Source organism: Hydra viridissima, unplaced genomic scaffold (genome assembly GCF_058129835.1).
Source record: "Hydra viridissima isolate aposymbiotic clone 2 unplaced genomic scaffold, HvirCarnegie_v1 scaffold_3, whole genome shotgun sequence".
NCBI classification, from domain to species: Eukaryota; Metazoa; Cnidaria; class Hydrozoa; order Anthoathecata; family Hydridae; genus Hydra; species Hydra viridissima.
The window spans coordinates 12,735,534-12,761,606 of NW_028324302.1; the positions used below are offsets into that span (position 1 = coordinate 12,735,534).

Genomic DNA, 26,073 nt, shown 5'->3' on the forward strand with positions numbered 1-26,073 from the left:
TTTTTTAAAGCAACTTCCATTTCTTTAAATTCTCCAGGTGAGTTAAATGTCAAGACTTTTTGCGCCATTATTGTCTCATTCTGTTTTTATAATCAAGCCTAAGTCGTTATATACTTTTATCAGAATGAATAATCAGAACACATTACATACATACATACATACATACATTACATACATACATACATACATACATACATACATACATACATACATACATACATACATACATACATACATACATACATACATACATACATACATACATACATACATACATACATACATACATACATACATACATACATACATACATACATACATACATACATACATACATACATACATACATACATACATACATACGGTATTGGACAAAACATTTGCAACCAAATAATGCTAATTTAGTTTCTTTATATAAAAGTGCTGCATTTTTTTAATTTAGAGAAATAACTATGTAACTGTTTAGAGACAAAATTCTTCAAATTTTATTCATCACAAAGTTCATTATTTGTACACGAAAATTAATAAATTAATCAAAAGTATTAAAAAAAAAGTTGATTTCCTTCTGGACAAAACAAGTGCAACTCGACAAAATGTTGACCAAGCTGTATTTCGCTATCTATATTTCGTGGCGAATCCTTTGTTGTCGATCACAGCCTTGCATCTTCGAGGCATAGATTCGATCAGGTGATCAATGAAACTTTGTGGAATCGCTGCCCAGGCCTTTTGGATTTGTTCAAACAGTTGATCCGTATTACGAACACTTTCACGATTAATTCTGCGGTTGACGATCTCCCACAGGTTCTCGATAGGGTTGAGATCCGGAGATTGAGGTGGCCAATCCATCACCGATAGGTGGTTGTCTTGAAACCACTGTTTGACTACTTTTGCAGTGTGTTTCGGATCGTTGTCTTGCTGAAAAACCCATTTTGGCATATTCCATTCAGCATGAGGTAACATAACATCTTTCAGGATATTTTTATATATGAAACCATCCATTATTCCATCGTTTCGATGTATTGGACCTAGACCGTTAGCAGAAAAACACCCCCAGACCATTACATTGCCTCCACCATGCTTCACGGTCTTATGGCAGTAACGTAAATCGAGGCGTTTTCCGGCCGGTCGACGTACACGGCAAATGCCATCGCTCCCAATGATGTTGAACTTCGATTCATCACTGAACAGGACAGTTCGCCATTTCTGCACATTCCAGTCAATATGAGATGTAGCAAACAGGAGTCTTTTCTTCTGGTTTTTTAGTGAAATCAGCGGTTTCTTTGCAGGGCGTCAAGAAAACAATCCGGCTTCAACAGCACGTCGTCTGATTGTTCGGTCCGATACAGGCAGCTCTATTTGCTTTTGTATCTCGACTAATGATATCCAGGGATCCTTCTTGACGGATCTGACGATCGTAGAATCCTCTCTAGAAGTGGTGGAACGCGGTCTTCCACCTTTGTTATCTGCTGCCAACTTCCCCGTAGAACGATATTTGGAACATAGTCTTGATTCGGTCCATTTTTTCACGCGATATTTATCACAAATACTTTTTTGTGACATTCCACTTACGTAATCGCAAATAATTTTCTTTCTTAGTTCCAATCCAAGACTGTCGGGAGCCATTTTTGCACTTGAAGTCATAAAAATAATAAAAATAAATAATCACGCTTCTCAAGGCTTACCGTGTTACATTTACCTTGTGATGATACAATAATGCTCTGTGGAACACAACGTCTTGGTTGGATGTGGACCGTATTGATGTAATGAAACACTTGTTGTATTTCACTTCTTGTATTGATGTTCTTCGATAAAGCACTTTGATAAAACTCACTTCGATAAACTGTCTTGATAATACTGACTGATTGACTTCCATATACTGACTGAATTAAATGTCGATTTACATGTCTCTTATATAGTAAAATGAACCTATGTGAACCTGTTCTGGAAGATTCTAGATGCTTCTTTTCGATGCTTCTGGAAGCATCTGGATGCGTCTGGATGCTTCTGAATGTTTCTGGATATTTCTGGATGCTACTGGATGCTTCTTCTGGAAATTTCTGGAAGCTTCTGCATGCTTCTGGAAACTTCTGGATACTTCCTTTAATTGTTAAAAAACTTCTGTGACGTTGACACGGACCAGACTTAAGAAAATGAAACAAACCAAAAAAGTTGCACTTGATTTGTCCGCTGCAAAATGGCACTTGTCAACAAAATTCTGGTTGTGTGCTGTCACCTGTCAGCTGATTGCTCATGTCATGGCATGCTATGACTCCAGACTCCTGAACTGTTTGCTGTGGTAGTATAGTTCCTTTCGTTTTTAAGACATACATACATACATACATACATACATACATACATACATACATACATACATACATACATACATACATACATACATACATACATACATACAGAAAAATAACAATTCGGGAACTTCGATAAATTTAACGACAGATGTCGAGATTGACGAGTCAAAAAAATTGGGCTAAAGGTCATTGGGTTTTTGGTGGTGCAGATCGACTTTCAGGATGCTGATATCTTGTATAGTTGCCTGACAGACGCTAGTTAAGAAACACTGCAGTCCATAATACGACAATTTTAACTAGAGTAGTTGAGTGATTTGACATTGGGATATATTGTGATTTAACATTGGGATAGAATGGCCTGGTATCAAATTGTGTCTGCCGACTTACCGAACCAGAGGTCGTTATAAAACGAAAGCCTTCGTAAGGCTATGTTCGTGAGGCTAATTTCGTGAAAATATAATGCTCATACCACAAAAACATCTTCGTGACTAAAAAAACTACGAATATCTTCGTGATTGTAAGAGAAAGTCAGAGATTCTTAATTACGCACACTTTTGAATATAGGAGGATAATTGCAAATACTTTTTCTACCAATTTATGTTGAATTCTTCATTTGTTCTAATTGAACTGAGCAAGTTACTAACGTTAGATTGGTAGTTAACATGTAAAAAAAAAAAAATACTAGTAAACGTAACGTTATAAATATAAAAAGAAGTTATAAATATAAAAAGAAGTTAAGTTATAAACATAAAGATATTTTCTTTGTAAATCTTGTTACTGCTACATAAAAAATAAACAAAGACTTTTTCTTTGTAAATCTTCTTACTGAAATTTCTTAAAAAATTTATTTCTTGAAAGGAACTATTCTGCTTGCTAAAGATGAAAAGTACCTAACAGAAATATGTTTGATAATCAGCTGGTATCATGAAATACTTTTGTATGTTCAAAATCAAAATTACATTTTAATTTTATTTTCAATACATAATTTAAAACTTGTGTTTTCTTACTTTTTATTTTAATTATATAAACTGTAAAAACTTTAGTTAGCTATATTGTTTTTAAGCAACTACTTTTTAGGTAGTTGCTTTAAAACAATATTTTTAAATAAAATTATTTCTGGTCTTTTTGTTTCACATTATTGTTAGTACTTCTACTGGTATTGGTTTTATTTATTTTTTTTATCACATGATAATTTTTTTATCACATGATTATTTTAAAATATATTTTTAATGCCAAAGCACTGCTCGGTTTTAAATTAGAAAATAAAAATGTTTTCTTTAAGTTTTTTTTTCCTTCTTTAGAACAAGAAAAAATAAAAAATAAATTAAAAATATTAGTTTTCAATAAAAAAAAAAAATTAGAAAAATCACCTAAATTTAATACTAACAATAGTATCAAAGTGTAAACAAAGGTTTTCTAAAAAAAGATCTTAAAGCGAAATATATGAAATAAAAATTGAATATTAAAAAATGTATTCAGTTGGTTCACAATCATTTAAAACGTTCATCGTCGTTGAAAAATATTACAAAGAATTGATTTGTTAACAGCATCTTGCGAACTTGGCACATTCTCTCGAGTGTATTCATCTTTTGTACATGTTCAGCAATTATTGCTAAATGTAATCTTTATCTTTTTTTTAACTATAAATCATCGTTAAAAATATTTTAAGGAATTCATCGATTTAATATAGGGGATCTTGCGACTTTGGCGCGTTCATTCTCCAATAGTGGTTTTATCGTTTTGTGCATGTCCAACAATTCCTGCTAAACATAATCTTTATTTTCTTAATGACTGTTTTAACATTTACACAACAACATGCTTAACATTTACACAACATACTTCAAAAGGACAACATCTACAAAATAAAATGTAATAAACAAACAAGAAGTTATGAAAAAAAAAACCCGAAATCTGACCTTGTATTCTTGAGCTGCTATGTAATCGACCATAAAACGAGAATTCTTTGCTTGTTCATTATTTATTTCGTCAATGTTCTTTCGCAAAACATCTCTTGGAAAAAAATAGAGAATAAAAGTGTGAGTTGACATATAAAATGTAGATTTAAAAAAATAGAGAAAAGTGTGAGTTGACAAATGTAGATTTAAAACGATAACTCGCTACCCATGTAATGAAATGCAGCTGTTTTTTTATTGACTTTCCCAAAATTTACACAAAAACTTCCCTTTAAAAAGATTAAGCAAAACTTGTTTTTTTTTTTTTCAATAAATAGGTGATAATTACCTTCTCTGTTTAAGAAACGTTATCTTATCTTGGATTCCTTGGTAAGTCTCTAATGCCTAAATATTATTTACATCAATTAGTGAATATGTTAAATTGGATTAAACCACGATTTTCAACACCAAAGCTAATCAACCACAAAATAACAAAGAAAAAATACACTGAAACTAAAAATATTGCAATGACATATTACCTTCATATAGCTTTTATATATCTGAAAAGATCTAATGTGATCCTTTATAGGGTCTAATGGCATCAACTCAGGGGAAATTAAACCCCATTGGCTTGGACATGGATCATAATCTAGGGACAATTGATTAAGAATTAGATCAGAAATTTTTCCATGGGTTGGTAAGGGGCGATTGTGATCTTAAAAAATGAAGTTAAAAAAAAAGTTTAGTAAAGTAAAACTCAAAAACAAAAAAAGGTGAAAATAGTAAACAGGAATTTTTTTCTTAATCAAATTTTACTAATAAAAATTGTGAAGACATTTTATAAATTAAATGATGTCCCACAACTTCATAAAATGAAGGAATGAAGTAATCAGAATTACTTGGAGTACTGCTGATAGGTATCCTTTCAACTTTAGATGATTCATTTGTGGACTGCAGTACTTCTTTATTTGTATTGGTACTAAGTATCGATGTATTTATTCTGCTGTTACCTATATTATTATTTCAGTGTCAATTACTCTTAATGCCATTTAAAACATATGATAGTTGATAATGTTTAAAATCTATTTTAAGATCATTTTTAACTCCAAAGATTCTTACCCAAGGAGCATTTGCGAACAGGCTGTTCACATCCCATTAGAGGTAACATTCCACCAGTAACGTACTAAGATGTAATAAAGCTTTATTCATTTCTTTATTTTTTTGTGAAAAATAGAAGTTAAACAGGAAATGACATTTAAAGCAAACTTTAATATTTGACAGAAATTCACTTTCATATATTACAAAATTTTAACAAATAATCAAAATAATTTTGATAAATCTTTTTTTTAGGGCTGCGGAAATTAACGATTAATTAATCGATTAATCGCTAATTTATTTAATCGATTAAAATTTCTTTAATCAGTAATATTTCGATTAATTTTTGCCGGTTTTCCGTTACTTATTTTTTTTTTTGCCGTACATATATATATTTACAAGTTTCGTAATTTATAATAGTAATATTTACAAGTTTCCTTGGTCAAAATATATAAACGAGATTATAATTATAATTAAAATAGTACAGACAGGACTTCAAGAAGATCGCACTGATCTTATCACGAAGCCCTTACAAGTGAATAATATATATTATGTTCAATATAGGTAATATATTATATATTAAGTACAACTAGTTCTGTTAAAACTACTCGAATATTAAAGTTAACTTTAATATTCTTCAATTAGAATAAACTCAAGATTACCTGTTTCTCTTATATTTATTAACGTTATTTATAAAGAAATTATTTGTGAAGTGGTATGGTACTTGGCCTAATTTAAATTTTAGCATGAACAATATATTTTGATATCTGTTAATTTGATAAATGTTAAGCATAAAAATTTATTAAAAAAATATATCGTTTTCATATAAATCATTTGCAAAGAAGTTATTTTCAGTTTTAAAAGTTTTAAAAACGTCTAAACGCAACTTTTCAAAATCAATTGTTTCAAAGTCATTAGCCATGACGAAAAAGAGTATTAAATTTAGAATTTTTCAATAGAATTCGATAAATATAAAATTAATTTTGAAAGCGCGTATCTTGAAAATCTCGACTAAAAATTTTGTCATATTTTAAAATACTTACTGACCTGGGAACATTATCTTACATTTCTATATCCGTTTCTAAAGTAAACAAAGTTTGTTTTGCAAATATGGCTGCGGCAACTAATGAAAGCAACGTTTCTGTCAAACATTTAACTGGAAAGTTAAGAAAGCATTTTGTTTTCAAGTTGAATGCTGATGGTAAAGTAGACGAAGGTGACAAAATATACTGCGTTCACTGCAATAAACAGTTTGCTTTCCGTGGCTCAAACACATCGCTGACTTATCACCTTCAGCACAAGGATCCTCTGAAATATCAACAGGTTGTCGACAGTGAACGTAAGATGACCCCTCAGATAAAATCAATCACCAATTTATTTACGTGTCAGTCAAACAAGCCTGTCAGTGAAAAGGTCTCAGCCGACCTGAAGGTGGCAATAGCTCATTGGATTGCCAGTTCTGGACGTCCAACAGCAATTGTAGAAGATGCTGGACTAGAGGCGGTGCTTCGTATTGCCCTTCAAAACCAGACTTATACTTTGCCCAGTCGCCGTACAATCGACACTGTCATTGGAGAGATGTACAATGAGAAGTTGAATGAGCACAAGAAAGCTCTAGAATGCATTCATAGTATTGCTCTAACTACTGACTTTTGGACCTCCACCAACAATGAATCGTACTGTGGGATAACAGGTCATTGGATTGATTCTGAGTGTAAACTGACGTCTGTCGCTTTAGCTTGCATAAATATTGAAGAAAGGCACACTGCTGATAATGTTGCCAGTTTCTATGAAGAGTTTGCCGCAACGTGGAACATTGCTGAAAAAATTAGCTGTATCGTAACGGACAGTGCACGAAATATGGTTGCTGCTATAGGACGGACGGATTACAGCCATATACCGTGTATTGCTCACTGTCTTCAACTGAGCATACTAGCAGGTTTGAAAGCAGCTGATTCATCTCCTATTCTGGCTAAATGTCGACAGCTAGTTGGACATTTTAAGCGCAGTTCAAGGAATACATCAGAGCTAAAGGCCAGCCAAGCCAGTACCTCTAACAGGTCTGACGATGTGAAGTTTCACAAATTGCAGCAGGATGTAGCTACGCGGTGGAACAGTACCTACCTAATGTTAGCCAGATTGCTGGAAGTGAAAGATGCCATTAAGCAGTATCATATTGACCATCCCGAGAATTACACTGGAGATAAACTAAGGGAGTTGGACTGGGAGAAAATGTCAAAATTTGTCTCGGTATTGGGTCCACTTGCAGATGCTACTGAGTATATTGGTAGTGAACAGTATGCTACATGTTCGGCTGTACTTCCGTTTGAAGCATTTTTGCGCAGACTTCTGCGGGTTAATGATGACGATCCAGGGTATATAGCACGTTTCAAATCTGCAACACTAAATGACTTCTCAGGTCGCATTGAAAACATTGATGCATTGCCAACGTTGCAAATGGCTGTGGCATTAGACCCACGTTACAAGAAACTCGGCTGTCTCTCAAGAGAGAAACGTGAAGCAGTTTGGACAATACTTTCTAATGCATTTCGGGTGTACTGTAACCAAAGACAGAGAGCTGAACGTGAAACTACTACCAGCACTGGCGAGGCATCAGAACCTGTGCGTAAGAAACTGAAACTTACTCTGTTGGTCAGCGACTCGGAATCGCAATCCTCATCAGATGAATCACAAACAGTACATGGCTCACTGGCTGAGCTTACACGATATCAAGAAGAAGGTGTAATTCCAGAAACTGAGAATCCCCTCATGTGGTGGCAACTGAACAGGCATCGTTACCCTAACCTGAGCAGTTTTGTGCAGACAATTCTGTGTGTACCTGCCACTTCTGTTCCTTGTGAAAGACTGTTTAGTTCGTCAGGGTACATTGTCAACAAACTGCGATCTTGTCTACTTCCAGAAAACGTTAACGTCCTCGTTTGTTTACGTGACTGGCTAAAGTGATGCCTACTTGTACTTGTCAATTAAACTGAATACAGTATAGCAGGCATTAAGTGTCTTGTTTGTTAACGTTTGTGAATACTGTAGTTAGTTAACGTTTACCGATAACAACTTCACCTCACCAGTGGTGAAAAGCAGGTTATTCTGTCGACTTCAGAATTAATCGAAATTAATCGATTAATCGATTAAAATTTTAGACGATTAATCGAACAAAAAAAAATTAATCAGTACCAGCCCTACTTTTTTTACATAAGTTACATGTTATGACTATTAAATGTGTTGACAACTGCATAACAAAATACTTACTGGACCAAATGAAGATAGATCAACACACAATTTAATAAGTCTACCAATAAATGGTGAATAAAAATAACTTTAATGTGGTTAGGAAATTGTATAATTTTTTAGAATGGTTGAGAAAAAAACATTACAGAAGAATTATTTGACATCAACTCCTTATAGAATTTATGTTTTTTTAAAAAAGGAGAACGTTTTATAGAAGGAGTCAGGAAATTTTGCTATCCAGATACCTTAGCTTGTCATTTTACTTAACATATCTGTACCTCGGAGGGATACAACACTATGTCCATTTTCACAACTTTACAGGAGAGGAGTTTTAAACTTTTTTTCAACAAAAAGTGTTATTGGCACAGGACTTGGTGTTGTTTTAAAACATGCTATATCCGGTTCTAACTGGTTTTGGACATAGTGCTCTATTCCTCTAAGAAATATGAGAAAAGCTGATTTTAACTCTGTAATAAAGTCAATATGGAAAAAAATGGACATAGTGTTGTATCCCTCCGAGGTACAGATACAAACATTTACTAGCTACATTATTCATAGTATTTACAAACCGTGTTAGCTTTACGCAAAAATTTGACAATTTCAATAAATGCTGGTCGGTCTTTTTCTTCTTTCTCCCAACATCTATAAAAAAATATTTCTTGAATGTCCTCTATTGTTATACTATGGAAATCTTTAAAAACATTTATCATAAAGTTCAAAAATTTAAATTTAAAAAAGCACTTTAAATAGTTACCAACCTCTGGATAAGATTTTCTAAACATAATGGTATGTCTTTTATAGGAGAAGGCCGAGTTCCTTAAAATAGTTTTAAAATTTATTTAATATTTTGAATATTATGTACTACTGATATTAATTTGAAAATCAATCTAATCCTATAATACCTTCATGTACTTTCCACATTATTTGAAAGGGAGTCCCATCATATGGCTTTTTCCTTGTTATCATCTCCCACAATATAATACCAAAACTTCAAAAAAGAAATTGTTAAAAAAAAAGATTAAAAAAAACTTGAATTAAACATTTTTTTATTATCTAAGGTTATATATGTAAACAGGATCAAAAGAATTTCTGTTATATTTTAATCTTTTTTTGTTATATTATATTCAAACCTTTAGGATAATTTACCCTTACAAAAATTCATTGTTGCATAGAAGATTAAAAAAATTATTTTATGTCTGGAATAAGAAAAAAATTTTAATATTGATATTTTTGTGTTAAATTAGCAAATTAAAATAACTAAACATACCTTAAAGATGGACAAAAAGACTGAATCACCATGCCGAAAAAATGGGAAGAATGCGTGTAGAAAAAAGGGAGGGTATGTACAGAAAAAAAGTGAGAATGCATAAAAAAATCATTTTTACTATATATCTTGTAAACAAAAAATTAATTTATAATTATATATATTATTAAGAATGATATATTTAATTCAGAACTTTACCTATAAACATCACACTTCTCAGCATATCTTGTTCCTAAAAATAAGTCAATAAATCCATTTTAAAAACTACACAACAAAAACTCTTTTTTTTGTTGAGTTTTTGTTGTGTAGTTTTAATTATCTCATTCAAAATTTTTTAAAAACAGTTTTTGCTCTGATGTAGATTTTAGATTTTATAGATTTTTGTGTGCTCTAACTTTCCATCTAAAAGAATAAAATTATACAAATTAAACAAATCTGGTCACTGATTTGGAATTTTTTTTATTACAAATTTTCCCATTAGTTTTTCTCATCAGTATCTAGAGACAATGCAAATGTTATGCAATATTTTAAGTTTAATGCAGCTTGAATAAAGAAAGTTTTTTTAAACTAAAAAAAAGTCCTAGCAAAATACATTTTTGTAAATCTAGTGATTTTAGTTTCAAAATCTCGAATTATAAAATATTGTCAAACACTTTAAAAAAAATCAACTTAGAAAATTTAAAGTAAAAAAAACAAAACAATCAGCATTGCATGATTTTTACCAAAATGTGTTCATAAAAACAGACTGTTTGTTACTTATGTTATGAATGTATATTTATGTTATAAATATTTACGCAAATAAATACTTATTTTCATAAATAAGTGTTTATTTACATAAATGTTTATTTTAAAGTAAATCTTGTTTGTTTTTAAATAAATATTTTGAGCCTATATTTTTTAAAAATAAAACTGTTTCAATATTTATTGCATAATAAACATCTAACAAACAAACACTAACCCTAGATGAACCATATGATTTCTTAAAGATTACTTAACTTGCTATATTATATATATGTATTGCTACATGATGTAAACAATCTTGCACTTGTGACATTTGTGAAATTGCTATGAGGACTTTAACACCAGGAGCTATTTTGAATTAAGGGACAAAATTTAAACTACGAGGAAAATATTTTATGCTCAATTAAATTGAATCTGTTGAAAATCAAAGAAACTTGGCTTGTTAAAATGGTATTCAGGAACTGATTGATACTATTGTTAGAAAAAGAAGTACATCTAGCTTATAATTTGGAATTAGGAGTTGATGGCGGGGGTGGATTCCTGAATGTTTGTTTCAAAATTTTAGGTTGTAAAAAGGAATTTAATAAAAGTTGGAAAGGTTTAGTTATGCAGAAGACAGAGGAAGGAGAAGCAAAAGGATCACAGTGATCAATTTTATTATTGCTGTCCTAGTAGAGAATTTCCCTGAATCTAATTAAAACCTAAAAAAACTTTTAAAACTACTGGGCATAAATAGTCAGGAGTAATTCTGTGCTTTTGATATGAAGTTGGCCAATATAATATTTGGAATTGAAACAGCAGCTTTTACATATCCTTGCCTTTAGTGTATTGCAAATGAGCTAGATTTCGATTCATAAAACAAAAATAGAAGATTGAGATCCAGTAAATCTTCTGCTAAAGAATACAGAATTCCAGTGAAAAATACAAGAATCAAATCTACTTGATGAGGCAGATTCAAAAGTAAAAAGTATTCTAAACTTCTTAAAAACACAGATTTTCTAGAAGATCTTTTCAAAGTTGTAACTCTCCAAGATGATGTATCTAATTAATCCAAGCTTTTAAATCTTTGAGAGAAGTTAAAGGAAGGTTGCCTAGGTTTAACACTTGATCCTTCCTATTAGCTTAAACTTCTAGAACATAAAGATGCTTACCTAGGGACCCGAGACCCGAAATAGTTGTTTTGGGTATTACCCGAATATTTAAATTTGGGTAATTATCCGAAATTTATAAAATACCCGTTTCTTTTTAAATCGGTTAATACCTTGTTTTTAATACCCAACACTTGATACCTGTAGAATATCTGTAGAAAATACCCGTAGAATACCCATAGAAATACCTGTAGAAATACCCAAAGAAGTAAAAATAGTTTAAACAATTCAACTCAATTCATTTATTACATTGAATTACAAATAGCAAAAAAAAAAAAAAAAAAAAAAAAATGAAAGAAAATACCTAATCGCGCGAAAATTTTGGTTAGAATCCTCGAACCGAAATTTGGGTAATTTTATTATCCGATATACCCGATTATCGGGTAATTTTATTACCCAATTTTCAGGTAACAAAATCGGGTAATTTTATTTCCTGATTTTCAAGTAATCCTTTGGGTAATATTCAGGTAGTTTAAATTGGGTAATACCCGACCCGAAGGCTTGGATATCGGGTAACTAAAGTTATTAAAATTACCTGTCTATGGATACCTACGGGTATTCAGATTGGGCTTTTGCTTCCTGTTTACCTAAATCTTGAATTAGAAATTTTACCTAAACCACATGCCCTTATAATTTTTATAATTTCCATTCATGATGTACCATATTTATCTAAATAGTAGGGTGTGTCGATTTCAGACTTTTTTTTTAAAAAAAAAGATAAGTAAAATTTGGGGTATAAGTAAAAGTTTTGAAATTTTATGGAGAATCCAAATCTGATTTCATTTTTTAAATCAGAAAAATATTTGCTTTGGTGATTTGCTTTTTTTTTAAAAGTATAAATCGTTTTCATTTTCTTTGAAACGGAATGAAGAGGTTACAGGAAAATATTGTCAGGTAAAAAAAACAGACTTGCAAACTATGTTATATTTGGGTTGTAAAAAAATTTTTTAACTTAATATAAGTTAATTTTTAAATTTTTTTTTGTGTAATGCTTATGCAGAAAAAATTTTTCATTTCTAAAAAGAGTTTACAGAAATAAAAAAAAAAATTTTTTTCATCTTAATGTTGGTCAGTAAATTACTAAACTACATAACTATTAAATGTATATTGTTAAGTATTAATTTAAGAACTCTTGCACAATTGCTTTCGTTCTTGTAATATATTCTAAAAATCTTTTTTAATTCCTTACCAATATAAATTTGTAACTTAGAGGTATGATGCCACCCAAAACCAGATTAAATATTAGTACACAAGTTCGTGTTGCATTTGATACAGGAAAACAGTTTTTAGTTTCAGAATTACCTACTAACAGAGACGTTATAAGATATGGAATTTTATTGAGAGAGGACTGCGATGACATAAAAGAAAGAAATTATCCTGTAAAAGAGATGGCCAAGGATATACTACCAGCTTTATTACATCAGCGGTCATGTGCAAACTTGGAATTTACATCACCTAAAATAATTACTGACAAAACGATTTGTGATAAAATAGTGACATTGTGGAATGAAAGGCTTCAGCAATTGCTTGTCCAAGAAAAAAAGGAGCCAAACAAATATTAAACTTTGAGACAAAACTTGATAAACTTTTTGATATATTAGTATGTCTGATTGTAAAATGTGGTGCTTTGATTTGTTCTGATGATTGTAATAAAGAAGTTCATTATAAATGCAAATGTATCAAAGAGTACAAAATACCATCTAATGAGGTTAAGTTTATATATTTTTAAAGAGTTAAAGTTGGAACTGTTAGCAGGCTTCAAATTGAATTATGTGATAAGATTGAAACCAGGAAATACTATAAAAGATTACTTAGAAAAGATCAAGAGAAATGTTTTAAAAATAAAGACAATAATGATATGTTAATAAAAAAAAAAAACATGAGTCAGATGAGATAAACTATCAAAATGAAAGTGATTTCAGTAATGAAACAGTAGCAATTGATGAAAGTAATGAGATTACTAATGTAGAATTACCTCTAGAGCTAGTGAAGCCATTAGTAGGAAATAAAGTATTACAATACCTTAGATATTACATCAGATATTATGAATAGCATAAGGTTTAAATATATATATATATATATATATATATATATATATATATATATATATATATATATATATATATATATATATATATATATATATATATATATATATATATATACATAAAACTTCTCCTCACATAGATATGGGGTGTCTTCACGTGCTACAGCTGCAATCGCCCCAGCAAAACTTATTGATGTAGGATTAATAAAATCTGATGATAAAAATTTTATCATTGACCATTGTAAAGTTTTTAGAGTGCAAGAAAAAATTGTTTCTGAGCTTAATAAAGAGTTTGACAATATAGCAAAAAATAGAGAAGTGAAGTGCATATTTTTTGATGGGAGAATTAATCAAACCAAACAAATGACTGAACTTGATGGTTCAAATGCAAAATATCCAGTAACTGTGAAAGAAGAGCATTACTATGTTTGTATGGAACCTGGAGGGAAGTATTTATTTCACTTTACTCCTGAGAAAGCAACAAAAAGTCTCAAGCATGCAGAGATAATAGCAAATAATATTGTTGAATGGTTGACTGTGAGAGGTATTGACAAATCTTTGAAAGCTGTTGGTGGAGACTCTAAAAATGTTAACACTGGTTGGGAGGGTGGAGTCATCAAACATATAGAAATAAAATTAGGGAAAAAACTTGTTTGGCTTATATGTCAACTGCATACAAATGAGTTGCCACTAACGCATCTTGTAACAAACTTAGGTGGTGAAACAAAATCTAACAATAAATGGTCTGGTGTTATTGGATCCATGCTTGATCTGGCTGCAGATCTAGATATAAATCCATCATTTGAAACTATTAAAATTGGTAATCCACTTATTTCTCTGGATGATAAAATAGTAAATGACTTATCTCCAGATCAATTTTATGGTAATAAAGTTGTCTGTGCTCTTAGAAGTGGTATTTTACCACCAAAACTTCATTTATTACAAATTGGGCCTGTTTCACATTCAGGATGGTTAACTAATACTAACAGAATATGTAGAATATCGATCTCTAAACATGACATTCAAGGTAAAGATTTAGAAAATTTAAGATCTATCACCGAGTTCATAGTGGGTGTTTATTTTCCTTGTTGGTTTAAGATCAAAGTTGAACATTCTTGGATTGAAGGTCCTAAACATGTACTTTACCAGTTACAACAACTCAAATTCCAAAAAAAAAATGTTTTTAAAATAGTATTGCCCTCTATTCAAAGATCAGCTTGGTTTTGTTTCAGTGAGTGTATAATTCAAACATTGTTGAAAAATGTTTTTTTAAATAAACATGTATATAAAAATTTAAATTCAAAGTAATCATCTAATTTTGAATTTTATACAAATTCTTAAGGAAAATTATTCATATTAAAATTATTTTTAATCAACATTTATATCCCAAACATATGTACTAAATACGGCATTAGAGTTTTGGTCAGAACAGGCTTCTGAATCTGTTCATTTCAACTACAAACAGTTCTGGGAAAATGGATATAAAGTCACTAGCTGTTAAAAATTAAATACTTGCAATATCATACTGATTTTAGTTTTCCAAACATACAGATGTAAAAACTTTTTTGTAAATGGGAAAATATATAATTGCTAATAATTTTTTCTTTTTATGAATTAATAGAAAGCTCAATTAAAGTATAAAAACTTTCAATTTAAAAAAAAGACCACTAAATCAGAAGTGCTGTACCTTTATTCTATATTATTTATTTTAACTAAAATTCATCATTTTCTGATCTTATTAACTAATCAGTGAGAAAACAAAAACCAAAAAAAAAATTAAATAAGCAAAGAAATATTAAATGATTAACAACTTTATAAGTACAAGTTTAAACTTCTTTTATTAAATCTACCTTCAAATACTTCTGGTGCCATCCAAGATGCACTTCCTTTACTAGTTGACATTTCTGAGTGCGGATGACATGCTGTACCAAAATCACAAATTTTCAAAACAGTGCCTGATTGTGTTAGTAACATGCTACATTATAAAAACATATTTTACTAAAATAAATTTCACTTTCATTTTCTTAACTAAGATTTTCAAGAATTTACCAAAATGTTTAGTTTTCAGGACCTTTAAATATTTTATGTTAAGGTTTTTTACAAGATTCTTGTAAAACTTTTTTTATTAAAATTTTTGAAAAATTTTGCAGCCAAAAACCCAAGTGGTGAATGATTATCAGGTACTTATTCTGCATGTATATCTACAGTTTTGCTACTAAATACTTTTAAAACGGAATGTTACATGCAGCTAAGACTCATGAAGGATAATGAGAAGAATTATATACAAGCTGCCCTGGGTCTCAGCCATTAAAAGCTTACTGAGAGGATAGACTAATTCAAGCCTTAAATCTCCTTTAATTTAAACAACTATTTACAAAATTTGCTCAAGATTTCCAAAAAAAAAGTAAAAAAAAGTTAAACGAAGTCATTTCATGCTTTCTAGAGTTATCTCTATCTATAATTGATATCTCTATCTATGCTACTAGAGTTGATATCTCTATCTATGCCACTAGATTTGATATCTCTATCTATGTACTAGACTTGTTATCTCTATACTACTAGAATTGATATCTCTATCTATGCTACTAGAGTTGATATCTCTATCAAACCTCATCAATCAATTTTGATTTACATAGGTCTAAATTAATTTCATAGAGAAAATTCTAATTTAAGGCTTGTTTTCTTTTTTAAGCATAATACATAAATATTGAGCATGATTAAGTATAAATAGGTATAATGATTCATCAAGAAGAAATCTAACAATGGTGGCTGATAAAATTTAACAGACAAATAGTAAAAAGATTGATTTTTTAATTCTCTAACCTTAAAAATGTTTACTAAACATTTTTCATTTTTACTTTATCAGAATGTTAAAAGCTCAAATTTGGAAAAATTTAATGTTAGTGTTAGCTGACACTACTGAGAAAACAATCATGACCTAAAGTAATAATTATGAGAACTATATATTTGTGGTTATAGACAAGATTGAGGACAAATGTAGTTTTACTCAACTTCATATATGTTTTTGCTGTAAAGAAATATTTACTTTTAATTTTTTGGTGAAAGTATTACATACTTTAGAGGCTTTAGGTCTCGGTGAATAATAGCCTTTGGCTTAATATTGTGCAGGTACTCAACTGCTTCAGCACATTGCAATGACCAGTTTAATACATGTGCAAATGTGTAATGAATAACTTCAGTGCCAGGTGTTGGGTGAAGCACTTAACAAAAAACATAGAAAAGTTTAGACACCCAATAACTTTAGATTTTATACACTCCAACTATTTTAATTATACTTAGTTCAACACTTTATTTATTCCAACTATTTTAATTATTCTTGATTCAACATTTACTTAATTTTTTGTTTTTGCAACAAAACAATTTTTACAAAACAAAATTTTATCTTACATGAGTGTAAGGAACCACATTCAGCCAGTTCCATAACTAAGCACACCTTAAGATAAAATTTTTAAACTACAAACAAAATTTAAAAATAAAAAACTTACTTTGAATACTTATTTGTTAATAAAAAAAAAATTAAACAAGCTTTTTAATTGATCATTGATAATTTACTTTTTTAATAGTTTTTGTTATCTTTAACCAAGACCATAAATACTTTCTCACAAACTCTAATGTTTTTTTAAAAAGTAAAGCTTTCCAATAAAAGCTGATCCTGGAAAAACATTTTCATTCTCTTAGATTATCTATTAAATGAATACTCAATTTGTACTATAATACTCACTGCCAAACTTATTTATGAATTTTAGCTTTTAAGCCATTTAGTAATTTACCCTAGGTCCATTCACACTTGTTCCAAAAAGTTGGATAATATTTTTGTGTTGGAGAATTGATAAACGTTTGGCCTAAAAGAAATTGAAAAAACAAAAAGCCTTATGAATGAACACAGATAATTGGAAAGAGATTTAAATTAACAGTTTGTGGTTCTGATTGATGGCATCAATTGTGGTTCAATTTGATGGCACCAAAAAAAAAAGAATTCTTTAACCAATAACTTTCAAGATCTGTTTGTTTTTTGTTTTTTTTTTGTTTTTTTTTTTTATAAAAGAACTAGAGGAAAAATTTATTCATAAAATAAAATTTGCCAAATATTTGAGCTGCTTTTCAAAATGAATAATAAAAGAAAATGAAAATTGAAAATTACTTCATTTCTAAATTCTGATGTCTCATTCTGATTTTCAGGAATTTTTATTGCTACCATTTGGTTTCTCCATTCTGCTTTTTGAACAGTACCATAAGCACCCCTACCAATTATCTAAAGTAAAAAAGATTTATTTGTGCATGTTTTTTCACAACAGAAAAATATTATAAGTTTGTTTTGAATAACTATTTTTAAAGTTTAATGAAGACAAAAATAATGTAAATATTATATATACCTCAAGAAAGTGAAGCTCATCATAACCTATTTCATTAACAAAACCATGAGGGGATAATGGCAAATGCTCAGCTTGGTTGAGAGTCGCTAAAAAAAAGTAAAGCTGAAAAAGAAATACTTTACTTAAAAGGAAGCAATGTTAAAATGGGCAAGATACCAATATTGATCATTATGATAATAATCATTACAAGGTCTTAAAGAAAATTACTATTTAATCACAGTAATAATTATTTTTGCAGAGTTTTATTAAAACCTATTGTTAGCCTATGCAGCAAAAGATTGTTTACAAGGCTTCTTCTTTTTATCATAATTTTATTTCAAAATACTTTTGAATACAAAACTACTTAAACTGGAACAAGATAACAACTATTTAAAATAATAAGAAAAATTAAGCAAAAAATTATATCAAATATTTTTTAAAACATTAGATAAAATCATATAATAGGTAAATAAACTTTCTGTTTAAATGTAAAGAAAAAAAACAAAGTTTTTAAAAAAAATTATAAGCTTTCTTAATGTTTAAAAAATAATTTAAGCTAAATATCAAAATTAATCATACTATCACGTAACTGATTTTATTCTGGAGATTGATGTTTCATATTTTATTTAGGCCATGCTTGGGTAAATTTATATTTAATTAATCATTTTACAAATATTTTCATTGTACAAATTAAGGTACTTCTTTAAACAAGAATAAGAAATAATTAATCAAATATAACTACATACCAACTCCTTTAAACTCCTCTAAATCTGCATACACTAAAATGTATAAAGATAATGTAATTTTATATACAACCATTAACAAATTTTCTTTAACACAGCAAAAATATAATATAATACACATGAATATACCAATAAAATATTTTAAAATGTTGCTAAGATTTTACCAAGAAAATTTTAATGATCAAACTAATATTTTAAAATCTCAATTCAAAACAACAACCAACAGCAGAACAATACACAAAAAAAGACTTAAAAATAAACTAAAAAAACTAAATTAATTATTCTTACTTGCTACCTAAATATACTTACTAGCCAGCTTTTAAATTACTTTGTGTTAAATATAATCAATGATATATTTCCATATCTGTTATTAACTGTTGAATATTTTATCACCACAACTTCATCGCAAACTAATATATATATATATATATATATATATATATATATATATATATATATATATATATATATATATATATATATATATATATATATATATATATATATATGTATATATATATATACATATATACATATACATATATATATATATATATATATATATATATATATATATATATATATATATATATATATATATATATATATATACACACACACATACATATATAGAGAGAGAGGGAGAGAGAGAGAGGGAGAGAGAGAGAGGGAGAGAGAGGGGGAGAGAGAGAGAGGGAGAGAAAGAGAGGGAAAGAGAGAGAGAGAGAAGAGAACGAAAGCGAAAATTCACAAGACTCAGAAATTTAATGTATTAAACTCTCATTTAAAGTTTAAAAACTGTTTCCTTACGGTCCGGAAAACATTTAATTTACATAAATCTTGGGGGTGAAGTCTATATCCAAACTTTCCAAAAATTCTGGCACATGTGTGTACAGGCAAAGTACTAACTCCAAAAATTTTTCATTAAAAACTTTAATACAAATTATTATTTTTTCTATAAGTTTTGTGAAATTCAATTTAAATGAGAAATTGTTTCCAATTACTCCTATTTTACTTTTCTATTCTATTTAAGTAACAGGACAATTAGTTCGAAGCCAAAGTGTCAATCTGTTTAGGCTTCTTTATATAGGGTAAAAGATTTGTTTTTTGCGGTATTCACCTTTTTATGAGAAAAATACTTAAGAGTACTTGACAAGTTCTGACACGTACGCAAAACGTGTAAATATGTTTATAAAACAATTGTGAACAAAAATTTAACATTTGTCATTTAACGATGATTAAATCTTAATGAAACTTTCCTTTGATAAAACGAAATTTGCAATGATTCAATGTCATCATTTTTTTCTACACTTTAAGGGTATTAACTTATAAGATGACTACTAATATTTGAGGAAAAAAAATTATCTTTTATGTTTTTAATCCCTCAATGGAAATTTATTGGTAAATCAAGTAATAAACAACTTAAAAGTTATATAAACATTTCATTTCTTTTTTGCGGTAAAAGAATGTGATTTTTGCGGTATTTTTAAAAAGCTTTTTTTAAAGACCTTTTTTTTGACTAGTTAAAGTAATTGAAGTGATTTATGGTGTAATCATGGAAAACCGTGACAGATCAATAGGGAGCGAAAACCCAATCCGAATACCCGCGGGTACCCGTGGACGGAAAATTTTAATAACTTTAGTTACCCGATATTCAGGTCGGGTATTACTCGATTTAAACTACCTGAATATAACCCGAAGAAGTACTCGAAAATCGGGTAATAAAATTACCCGTAGAAGTACCCGGTGTAGCGTTTTTAATTTACTGCCATTAAAATTTTACTGCGCAGCAAAATTCCAACGTAAAAGTTTTACTGCGCAGTAAAATTTCAACGTTGGAATTTTACTGCTATCGTTATTTTTTTACTGACTTTTTTAATATACAGTTTCTGGCGTTTATTTTTTTGGTGTTTTCAAGATGTACAAAAATATTAACTTTCATGATATCAGGAAATACTTGAATGACAAAAAGTTTCCTGAAGGTGTAAATGAGAGAGGAAAAAAGGCAAACTTTAAAAGGCAATGTAAAAACTTTGCAATTATAGACAACAAATTGATGTGTTGCAAAAAAAATAAGGGAAAATGCATAGCTTTACATAAAAAAGTGAATCAAAATCTGGCCTGGAAAGTAAATCATCATTTAAGTATGCATTAAATAATAAAAGTTTCATTAAAAGAAAAATTGAAGTACCCTTAGTTTTATAAAACATGTATATTTTTACCCGCCCCTCCCAAAAACTTTAACATCTCTTCTTTTCTTGATGACAGTAAAAAAATAACGAGCGCAGTAAATTTTTAACATTAAAATTTTACTGCGCAGTAAATTTTTAACTTTAAAATTTTACTGCGCAGTAAAATTATAGCGTTAAAAATTTACTGCGCAGTAAAGTTTCAACGGAGTAAAATATTAACATGACACCGGGTTATCGGATAATAAAATTACCCGATAATTCGAGTAATAAAATTACCCGAAATTGGGTACTCGAATCCTCGAGCCGAAATTTTCGCGCGATTGGGTATTTTCTTTCTTTTTTTTTTTTTTTTTTTTTGTTATTCTTTGTAATTCAATCTAATAAATGAATTGAGTTGAATTGTTTTGGCTATATTTGCTTCTTCGGGTATTTCTACGGGTATTTCTACGGGTATTTCTACGGGTATTTCTACGGGTATTTTCTATGGGCATTCTACGGGTATCAAGTATCAGTTATTAAAAACAATCGGGTATGACCCGATTTAAAAAGAAACGGGTATTTTATAACTTTCGGGTAATCACCCGAATGTTTAAATTCGGGTAATACCCGTAACAACTACCCGGACAATTTAGGGACAACATTTTCAAAACAACTTGAGAGATCTATAATAGATTCCAGTCTGCGAAGAAGACCATAACTAGATAAATTTTTGGAGACAACTTCACACCAAGTGCAGGGATGCATGCTAGCATGAGACTGGAGCCCACACACAATATTAGCTAATTTCATGTCACGTGAAATGGCATTAGACATAAAATCAGCCTGAATCAAAAGATAGATTTGCATGACAGTTTTGTTGTTTTCTGCAAGATTTCTCAGAGACTGCAATCAGGATTTGGTGCTTCTCACTGCTATTATTTGAAAGCTTTTGAGTCAGTAGTAGTTTTTTGGTGGTGAAATAACATATTGGTTGTTAGGATTCTCTGTAATGCCAAGGTAGACTTTTAAGAAACCGTCCCCTCCATCTATCCCCATCTTTATTAAATTATTAAGATAAATTCAGCGGGCTTGAAGAACTTCTTCACAGATGTCTGCAAGATTATTGCAATAAACTACTAGATAATCAGGTTGATTGCTATTTTTTTATTGATGTCTTGAACAGTTGTGTGTGAAAAAGCCTAATAATTGCCTCCCAAACATTTTGAACTTTGATTTAAAGTTTGGCTCTACAATTTGTCATTTTGAAACTTTGTTTATGGTTGATGCCAACTTAATCATTTTAGCATTTAACAAACCCGTGTTAAGCTGAGCTTGAACAAGATCTTGGATTTTAATGCAAGGCCTTCTCAGTAGTCGCATGCATGGAGTCTGCCTCCAAATACTATGACCTAATTTCATAAACTTTAAATTTATAATTTCAATATTTTATAAATTCTGGACAGGAAGAGCAGATCTAATTTCATTTCCACCTTTTTCACTTTCAGCTTCATCCTAGAAGTTGCAGTATTCTTAATGTGATGTTGTTTAAAACACTGTAAAACTGTACACAGCCAGCTTTCTTTAGTGGTATTTTTGAGCACCATTAACATTCAGTGTCACCAAAAAAGCTTTCAGCACATTGTTTATTGATGTATTTTTTTTCTGATGATTCCCAGTATCACCTTTTCCCACTAATGCCGAGTCGACTTATCTGAAAATGAAAAGGTTTTGCAGAAAAAATCCTGAAAAGCTCTTTTCTTTTTTTTTTTTTTTTTTTTATCATAACTTGAGAATAAAAAATATTCAATGCTTTTCACTTTCTTTTTCTTAGGTTCTGGAACATCTGAAACGCTGCACATCTGAAACGCTGCCTTTTGATAGGCTCTTCATTAAAATGTTTTTACAAAAATGTTTTTTAAAATAATAATCTTGAAGACTATAATATTCCTGGCAAACGTTTAAAATCTTCCTTAGATAATTCTACAGAGTTGCATGTAAACCTGCATTTGTTACAATCAACTGCTTCGAGATTGTTAGCAGGAGTTCTTTTTCTTTTCTGGTAATATACAATATACCATCATTGCATGCCTTTTGCCAGATATACCGTTTCTATTTCTTTTTTGTTTTTCTTTCTTGTTTGTCTTCTTTAAGATCAGGAATATGAATAATTTAGTCCAAGCCTGGCGAAGATAAATCTACTTCATTCCCAATTTGATGATCGTTATTGTCAAACTCATAGCCATCCGTATCGATATTAGAATTGGGCAAGCTGAGCTCATTAGAATTAGCAATTATATGCTGATTTGTACTTCAATTTGTTATTTCAATTGGTTATCTTAGCTACTGGTAAAACAGCGTAAGATAAGCCTGTTGTTAAATTATGTAAGTTACAGGCCGCATTAACTTGAACAAGTTGATCCGAACTAACCGTTTCAACTAGTTGATAATAAAATCAAATTACAAAACTATCAAAATAGACTTCTACAATTACTATTTTTAGCACATTTTGCTTCAAAATATAAGCTTTTGTATTTTCTGTATCCATCGACAGTTGATTGCTGAACAAGATATTGAACTTTTTCAAATACACTTTTTTAAACTCGCTGTGGCGATTTTAAATGATCTTGAGTAAACAGACTACTATAAAAATATGCTACGAATTATTAAAATATGTTCATCGTTGAGAAAAATATTTAGATTTATGTAATGTTTTCAATTCTAATTAGAAAGTCTTTATGAAGATAAGGGATTAGTAAGCCTTCTACATTTAATGTGAGGTGGGAGATTTAAATAAAAAAAAAACTAGGAAAAGACATAAACACGAAGACTCATCAACCGGCCATATAAACAAATGATGAATAGGTATCGAGAGAGACAGAGAGGGAGGGAGAGAGAGACAGAGAGAGAGATAGAGAGAGAGATAGAGAGAGACAGAGAGAGAGATAGAGAGAGACAGAGAGAGACAGAGAGAGAGGGAGACAGAGTTTTAAAGAGAAATAAAAGAGAGTTATACGAAAGTTTGTAAAAAGAATTTTAAGGAGAGATAGTTTTTGTAAAATAATTGAGAAAAAACAAGAAGTTTGAGTGAATAAAAATGAAAAAGAATTAAGGAATTAAACAGAAGTCAGAAGAAATATTAATCAGAAAAAAATAACCAAAAGTTTTTGGCCGTTTTAAATAAAGAAGAGATATCCGTGTAAAAAAGAAGAGCAGAAAGAGGAATAATTGATAAAAACATTATTGAACACTACAAGTAGAGTAAGAGAGTTTTACATGCATTTAATAAACGTAATGAATAAAAGAGTGCTAACCATTACACACTAATAGAACGATTATTGAGTTTTATTGTGTAGTAGAATATACTGAGGACGTCAAACACAACCTTAGCCCTTTACGCATAACACTAGACCCATATCTCCCTAAATCCTAAATCTTACTACGGCTACAACAGGCAAACAGTTAAACTAACCAATATTAAAACAATTACTTAAAAATTATTAAAAACGCCGCCCTCACACTATCTAGTTTAGTATGATACTTGGTCAAGTAATTGTAAGGTTAGTTGGTTTTAGTATGATACTTAGTCAAGTAGCTGTAAGGTTAATTGGTTTTACTTTCTAAAATGATGAATTGGTATCGAGAGAGAAAAGCCCGGAAGAAGTTGTTGTAGTTTAAGAACCATGTTTTTACCTCATTTACAGCCTATAATAATTAAACATCAAATGCGAAAATTTTTACTAAAAATGCACATTCTTAAGATATCGTTAATTGTAATTATGCTTATAGAACATTTTAGTGATAATGTGAAGAGCCAACAAAACAACTTTGACAATTAACACCTTGATAATGGTCCTATAATTTGGAACCCCAACAATTTTTTTTGCTCAAGTAATTCAAAAGTAGCACTCTAAGGATAGTTTTAAGAAATTTTATACAACTCGTTTATACAATTATTTTCAAAATTATTGAATTTCGGAGCTAAAATAAAGGCTATCAACCAAAATCAATGGGGAAAATTTTATTTGTATGTTACTATTTTATCTTAGTTTTACTGAAAAAATCTAGATTCATGATTTGTCTCTCTAATACTTGAAAAACTCAAAAACAACATACTTTCAGCATTTTTAAAACATACATTTTATAACGAAGGACATTGAAATGTCTTTAAAATCATGTTTAAAAATATTTTTAAAGACATTTTTCGTTATTATTTTTTATGTCTTTCGTTTTTATTTAACTATTTAGTGACTGATTTAGGACTTATATCGCCATGGGCATACCAAGGGACGACTCCCTCTCTAGAATTGAGAAAAAAAGAGAGAAAAAAAACAACTAAACAATTAAAAATAATTTTAAAAAAAGTATGAAAATTTTATTTTAAGGATAGTTGTGTGTGTGTGTGTGTGTGTGTGTGTGTGTGTGTGTGTGTGTGTGTGTGTGTGTGTGTGTGTGTGTGTGTGTGTGTGTGTGTGTGTGTGTGTGTGTGTGTGTGGCGATATCTCAAGAAGCAATGTGTATTTTCAGTAAAGGTAAAAATTTATTAATTTTTAAATGTAATAGTGACATAGTCTGGATAATTTCATACGGAATAAAACACTGCTTTTAAATAGTTTTCCCTATTTTTCTTGAATTATGGGAAACATGGTTTACTATCAGAGAACCATAAGCAGAAATATACATGCATATATCTGTGCATTTTTGTTGTTCTGTACACTCTCGATATTCTCGATATTAATCACAGTATGAAATTAAAATCTAATACACGTTTATGACAGTCACCTCAGAATATATTAAGGTCTACCTGAAAGTTCTATCTGTTTTTATCACAATAAGTTTTGATAGGTAAGAATTTATTTGGCGCATATGTGCCTGTCTATTTACACTTGCAAGAGTTCATTAATAATGAACAATTAGATTATTTGATAAAGTTTTTTGACGGTAAGGAAAATTTGTATTTCGTTTGTTCCAAAAATGGACAAAACTTTCCGGTAGACCTAATATTTTTATGACAGAAAAAGATCAGCTAGTCATACTTTAATTAGGCTTT

At 29.8% G+C, this 26,073-nt stretch overlaps 3 protein-coding genes across 9 annotated transcripts; 2 read left to right on the forward strand and 1 right to left on the reverse strand.

Annotated features, from left to right (window-relative positions):
• Nucleotides 1-3,761: 3,761 nt before the first annotated feature.
• LOC145202288 (mitogen-activated protein kinase kinase kinase 7-like) lies at nt 3,762-19,924 on the reverse strand. 7 transcript variants are annotated; one of them, XM_090082460.1, is made up of 19 exons: nt 19,666-19,924; nt 19,165-19,265; nt 18,859-18,891; nt 18,134-18,219; nt 17,902-18,012; nt 17,531-17,602; nt 17,148-17,193; nt 16,816-16,960; nt 15,590-15,714; nt 10,002-10,035; nt 9,442-9,527; nt 9,298-9,355; nt 9,109-9,181; nt 5,318-5,381; nt 5,098-5,208; nt 4,738-4,913; nt 4,548-4,603; nt 4,223-4,316; nt 3,762-4,066 (listed from the first exon to the last, which is right to left on the reverse strand). In XM_090082460.1, coding segments are annotated over exons 2-19 (1,458 nt in total). In that variant the 5' UTR covers nt 19,166-19,265; nt 19,666-19,924; the 3' UTR covers nt 3,762-3,979. The 7 variants fall into 7 exon arrangements, with proteins under 7 accessions (XP_089938586.1, XP_089938584.1, XP_089938588.1 ...); XM_090082458.1 differs by having other exon boundaries at nt 3,762-4,069; nt 19,666-19,922; XM_090082462.1 differs by having other exon boundaries at nt 4,738-4,847; nt 19,666-19,921.
• Nucleotides 5,667-8,474, forward strand: LOC149891073 (E3 SUMO-protein ligase ZBED1-like). The gene has a single exon (XM_090082457.1). The coding sequence runs from the start codon at nt 6,404-6,406 to the stop codon at nt 8,255-8,257; it is 1,854 nt and encodes a 617-aa protein (XP_089938583.1). The 5' UTR covers nt 5,667-6,403; the 3' UTR covers nt 8,258-8,474.
• Nucleotides 13,722-15,047, forward strand: LOC145190258 (uncharacterized). The gene is made up of 2 exons (XM_090080992.1): nt 13,722-13,750; nt 13,880-15,047. Exons 1-2 carry the CDS (start codon nt 13,737-13,739, stop codon nt 15,045-15,047), a joined length of 1,182 nt encoding a protein of 393 aa, XP_089937118.1. The 5' UTR covers nt 13,722-13,736.
• Nucleotides 19,925-26,073: the final 6,149 nt, after the last annotated feature.

Bases quoted from the DNA above. Each gene is read 5' to 3' on its own strand.
- LOC149891073 (XM_090082457.1), top strand. From the start codon at position 6,404: ATGGCTGCGGCAACTAATGAAAGCAACGTTTCTGTCAAACATTTAACT.
- LOC145202288 (XM_090082458.1), bottom strand. The intron at 18,220-18,858 runs GTATGTAGTTAT...ACTTTTTTTTAG, and splicing joins AGAGGAGTTTAAAGGAGTTG to CGACTCTCAACCAAGCTGAG. The intron at 4,070-4,222 runs GTCAGATTTCGG...GATTATGTTTAG, and splicing joins TAGCAGCTCAAGAATACAAG to CAGGAATTGTTGGACATGCA.